The sequence below is a fragment of the Magnolia sinica genome, chromosome 11 (genome assembly GCF_029962835.1).
Source record: "Magnolia sinica isolate HGM2019 chromosome 11, MsV1, whole genome shotgun sequence".
Taxonomy (NCBI): domain Eukaryota; kingdom Viridiplantae; phylum Streptophyta; class Magnoliopsida; order Magnoliales; family Magnoliaceae; genus Magnolia; species Magnolia sinica.
In genome coordinates, this window is record NC_080583.1 from 8,866,026 (window position 1) to 8,871,473 (window position 5,448).

At 45.3% G+C, this 5,448-nt stretch overlaps 1 protein-coding gene across 3 annotated transcripts; it reads right to left on the reverse strand.

Annotated features, from left to right (window-relative positions):
* Nucleotides 1-2,208: 2,208 nt before the first annotated feature.
* LOC131218758 (transcription factor GTE7-like) lies at nt 2,209-5,019 on the reverse strand. Of its 3 annotated transcripts, none has more exons than XR_009157851.1 (3): nt 3,159-5,019; nt 2,891-3,071; nt 2,209-2,752 (listed from the first exon to the last, which is right to left on the reverse strand). XR_009157851.1 is itself a non-coding variant. In XM_058213534.1 (3 exons), exons 1-3 carry the CDS (start codon nt 5,017-5,019, stop codon nt 2,977-2,979), a joined length of 1,866 nt encoding a protein of 621 aa, XP_058069517.1. In that variant the 3' UTR covers nt 2,209-2,976. The 3 variants fall into 3 exon arrangements, 2 of the variants coding, with proteins under 2 accessions (XP_058069517.1, XP_058069516.1); XM_058213534.1 differs by having other exon boundaries at nt 2,209-3,071; nt 3,159-3,369; nt 3,460-5,019; XM_058213533.1 differs by having other exon boundaries at nt 2,209-3,071.
* Between the last annotated feature and the right edge of the window lie 429 nt (nt 5,020-5,448).

Consider the following 5,448-nt stretch of genomic DNA (forward strand, 5'->3'; position numbering starts at 1 on the left):
TGGCGTGCGTCCATTAGGTTAAGGACGATACAAGAGTGGAAAAAACAAGAACATGGTCGTGATGACAATGTATTTGAAGATGATGAGGAGCTACTAAACACTTGTGACCAAGAACATTTTTAGGCAGACGGTTATATAGCAATGATGGGAATCGAGAATGGATGCTATACATTCTCTCTAGCATGGCTCTAGCGTGGAGTTGGGAATTTTCATATTTAAGAGTTCTTGTTGAACCTGTTGTTTTAGGTATAGTCTACTCAAGGTGACCCAACCGCTGCTTCGAAATCTCAGTCCTGCTTCCCTCTCCTATGGTCCATGTCATCTGGCATGATTCCACTAGGGTCCTCTTTAAATCCAATAATCTTCTTGTATTTGTATTTTTTGTCAATTTATAAATAACATCTTCTTTCTATAGGTGAGATCGCCAAATAAGTTAGTTCCAACATTTTTTTAGCCATGGAACTCAGGTTTTACACGTGTGCCCATTTCTGCCAAAAATTTGGAGAAAGGAGAGTTCAGGTTTAATAAAAAAAAATGGCTATTTGTTCATAACTTCATATGCATGTCTATGTATTAGAGATAAATAAGGTTAAAATAGAATACTTATATATATACATATATATATAATGATGCATGTAGATGGTCAAACTTGTTCTTTGCCTCCCAAATCCATGCTTTTCAAAAATCTTTGCTAAAAAAAATTCCTCTTCTACATAGTTTTATCAATGGGTGGCAACCACCCATCTCTGTTTTTTTTTTCTGAATAAAATTGATCTAATTTGGTGTGCCCAAAAAATGAGTTTGTCTGCAGCCTATCCTCTTAAATATATAGAGTTTTAAACATTTAATGGGAAACTAGGTTTGACTAACTCTTTGTTTGATTCACTTGTGGTGTTTAAGATATGTTGCCTGTATTGCTGAAATATTTCTGAATAGCTCTATGGGCATTGCTTTCTACAGGTAATATTATATACACATCATTGCCTTCCACAGGTAATATTATATACTTCATTGCCTTTCAGATATCATGGATCATTGCTCTCTCTATATTGGATACTGCATTTCTGACCTCTGATCCGATACATCCAAACGAAATTAAAAAAAAAAAAAAAAACCTTTTTATTGCACCAATTTATGTGGGGCCAAGTGGGCCTTCGATGAACATGACCTATCATCAGATAGGAAGTGTCCGCAGCGGATTTGTCTGCAACATCATACTGATCGAGTGCTTCTACTATGAACACGGTGAGACCGTCATCAGTTATACCATCTATTTTGCATGTCCTTAATCCTGTGGTTGTGATCATCCAATCATGGTTATTCCTTTGGTGATCACCATTCCAGAGTCTTGACTGTGGATCATGAGTAGACCCACTTGGGTGGGCCTGGAAAATTGTACCTGATAATAGCCGTCTTATTGCATTCTGGTCTTACTCTTCCTGAAACAAGTATGAGTATGAAACAACAAAGGCAAGTGTTTTTATTTTTTATGTTTTATTTTTATCATTGCATATTATGGGAAACGACCAAGATAGGTATTGGATAGAAAAACAATGGTTGGGCAGTCCTACGGGTCATTTTGATAAGCAAGATTTCCAAACCTCACATCTTATACCACAAAAAATGCGTAGCTGGGAATGATGTGAGGACCCTTTTAACCTGGCAAAGAACTTGAACTCGTGGCCTTTTTTTTTTATATATATATGTTTGGCTACATCATCTTCTTATGCAGATTCGATCGAGTTGATTGCGTTTTTTTAATAGTCATGTGTATTTGAAGCTTGGCTATATATTTGCACGTCCGAGGGATTGCATTACTCTTTTACCACATCTACTCCCTCTTATCTCATTTGGTAACGTCGGTCTTTCTCAAACCTCTGTTCCAGCTATTTGGTCCCCGCCTTTTTATTTATTTACAGAGTAGCCTCAAAATCTGCAAACATGGGTTTCCACATCCTTGTTACTGCACAGTGCACATGATCTGGACCATTGATATGCTGGTCCCCAGTATATGCAAGGCTGGTGTGTAATTTGGTGATCCCTTGCATCACTTTGCCATTTTAATACTTGGAATAGTTACTACTGGGTTACATGTTCTATTTTTAAATTTCTATCCCAAATCAGTTCATAGATTAACACCTCAAAACCAGGATTCGGAGATCCCTTTGATTATCAAATTTAAAAAAAAAAAAAAAAAGGGGGGGGCCGAGAGCTGAAACAGCTGTTATAGTTACAAATACCCACACCCACACCCACACCTACACAGGCAACACAGAGAGAGGAAAAAAGAACAAAAGAGAAGGGAAACAAGGATTTAAAAAAAAAAAAGAAAAAAAAAAGAGGGTGCGTGGGGCCCACAATCCTCAAATCCCACCCCACATGCTTGTCATTCAAGGCAACCCCATCTTTCTCCTTTTTGATAATCTGCTCTTGCTTTTTCTTTTCTTTCTTTTTTTTTTTTCTTTCTTAACATGTTTGTTGGGTAATAATTCATGTCCTGGGATGGTGATGATGATGGACGGTAGTGGGCCCATTGATCACTGTCTCTCTGGAAAAACAAGAAAGAATTATATTTTTGCCAAAAGCCTTTTGATGGGAAAATCATCAGCCCTTTTCTGTATGGTACAAAATCTCTCTCTCTCTCTCTCCCTCTCTCTCTATCATCTAAATCTGACCTAACCCTAATCTACCTTCTTCTTTGGTCCTCTCTTTACATATGATACACATTGCCAGCCACATTCCCTCCTTAAAACTGCAACCAAAAGGACGAAAAAGAAGAAAAAAGAAAAACCCACAAATCCTCAGATCTCCATTTTCCTCTGTAGTCTATCTATCTATCTAACATCATCATCAACAAGAGTAATAAAGGCAGTTGAGTATTATGCCATACCTCGCTCTCACCCATATTTCTTCAACACCAGCTTTTCCCACTCTGCTGACCCCAAATCAAGGCTTGCCCCACCAGATCACAACCATCTAGCTTCTCGGGGAAGTGGCTTTTGATCCTGCCAATGGCGATTGTGCATCATCCGCATCGGAATCACTCCCCGACGAGCTGCCTGAATCCGAATCTGCAACAATAAAAATTGAAGTGAGTGGGCTAAAATCCAAACTTCCATTCCATCTTTGAAGCAGTGTTGATGGGTCTGTTAAAGTACCACTGGATGATGAAGAATCGCTACTGGAGCTGCTAGAGCTGCTTGACCGGCTGGCGTTCCCAGCAGTGTCCTTCTCTATCTCAACCGGCGGGAAGTTTGTTGACGGCATGTCCTCACCAATGTCAACATCTTCCTCACCTATTTCCCCTTTCTTGCTGCCCTTCTTTGCGGATGCAGCTTCCTCAGTTGTGTCAACCGCAGGAGGAGGAGACTGTAAAACATGCAAATTCACATCAGCAATCAAATACTCAAGAAGGATTTCATGGGATTTTGTATGATCCGAGGTATTCGATCTTATTACCTTGTTGCCCTCAGGGGCGGATGCCATGATCTGGTTTGTGGCAAGCGCCTGCCTCTTCAACTTGCTCATCATCTTCTTGCAATTAGACACAAACCGATCGAGTTCCCACAGTGTCTCCGTGTCAACAACCTCAATATCAACCTCGATCTCATCCCCATGGTGAGACAGATTGGGATTTCTCCGCTTTATAATCTGCACCACCTGGTCCATCTTCTCCGCTGGGAGGCTCTGAAGGTTCATGCCCAGCTTCTGCTTCTCATCATAGCTCATCTCCCGCTTGTTAGGGTCTTTTGCCTTTGGCTTTGGCTGCTTCCCTGTCATTGGTCTCATCATCGAGGGCTTGGCTGAGGCCGGTGAGGGGTTTTGGATCGGTGGTGGGTTCAACATAGGGGCTGGAGGAGTTGGAGTTGGTGTTGGACTCGGGTCAGGCCTCTTGACACTCTCCGGTGTCGTTGCAGGGATCTGGTTCCACGAATTTCGCCGGATCTCCTCCATCTCAATTGTCCGCAGCTCATCCTCATACCCCCTGTACACAGGGCTGAACATCTCCTCAAAGCGGCCCAGGAGCTGTTCTGCCGCAGCATACACATCGTGGCCCTTCGGATTGTAAATCTGCGCATTGTTGAAGGTCAGCCGCACATCTGCAGCAAACTCAAGCGGCGAATTGTAGAGATTCTTCATCATTTTCGACTTCACAGTCCCTAGATCCATCGGATGCTTGATGATCTGGTGGTAATCATGGAGGCCCATGCCGACAACATCAACAGGAACATTGAAGATCCAGCCGTGCTTGTGCTTCATCAGCTTTATCAAGATCTGGCTGCACTTCTTCATCGCAGAGGTAAGAAAGTTCCCGGTGGATGACTCAGACGCCGGACGCTTTGGATCGCGAGCCAACACCGGCGGGGCCAGGGGCCGCTTGCTTCCAGAAGCTTTCTTGGCCTCTGGAGGAGGCGGCAGCTTCTCCTTCCCGATCAGGAACTCGGACGGCCGGTAGTACTGGTTTGCCTTTGGTGTCCGCTTCTCCTTAGCTCCATCGGAGAAAGGAGCCCCATCCAACGCCGAGAGATTCAGCGCGGGGGGGCGTGCAGACGTCACCTCGCGGCCGCCGCAGTAGTTCCCGGAGAACTGAGATGCGCTGTATCCAGATCTAGACTGGAATTCTCGATCAATCCGGTGGCTCAAGCTCCGGACCTTCTCTAGCTCCGAGACCAGGCGCTTCTTCAGATCTCGAAGCTCCCGCCTCGAATACGCAGCGATGTTGAAGGTGATGTATCCAGCGGTGGCAGCGGCCGGGGCAGATTCCTTCCGGTTGAGGCTGATCGATTTCCGGTTGAGCGATGACGAGTCGTCGGAGGCGGCAGCGGCCGCTGCGGCGACGGTCGTCGGTTCTTCGGGTTGCCGGACATGGATCTGGTCTAACGGATCTAAGATCAGCTTCTTAGAATTAGGGTTAGGGTTAGGGTTTGATTTAGGGTTAGGGTTAGGGTTTTTCCTCATATACACCTTCCGTTCTCCCCAGTACGGCTCATTCCGGCTGGCAAGCAGAGCGGACGCCATGCATGAACGGGGATCCCGTCAGATCTGACGGAATCCGGCGGTTTTCCGGCGGGATTTGGGCGGATGGAGGCAGTGGAACATGGAATCGGCGCGAGATTCGCCGGAAAAAGGGTGGGATCTGGTCGGGGAAGGCCGCCGGAGGAAGGGATCTTGGCGCCGGGATCGGCCGGAGATCGGGAGGGGGGCAAAACGGGAAGAAAATCGGAGAAATTCTGGAAAAATAGACGAGGGTTTTGGAAGACCCTCAGAAGCGAGGATGGAGAGAGCAGCGACACCGCAATATAAAGGCAATCCAGATCTGCCCGGGATTAATCTCTGCCGTAGGTTTGTCCTGAGGCAAGGATCCGATGGTAGATGGGCTCTCCGCGCTGCCCGTGAGCTGACCGTCCTATCTGTCACGGACGGAGACGATGTGGGGATCGTGTACAC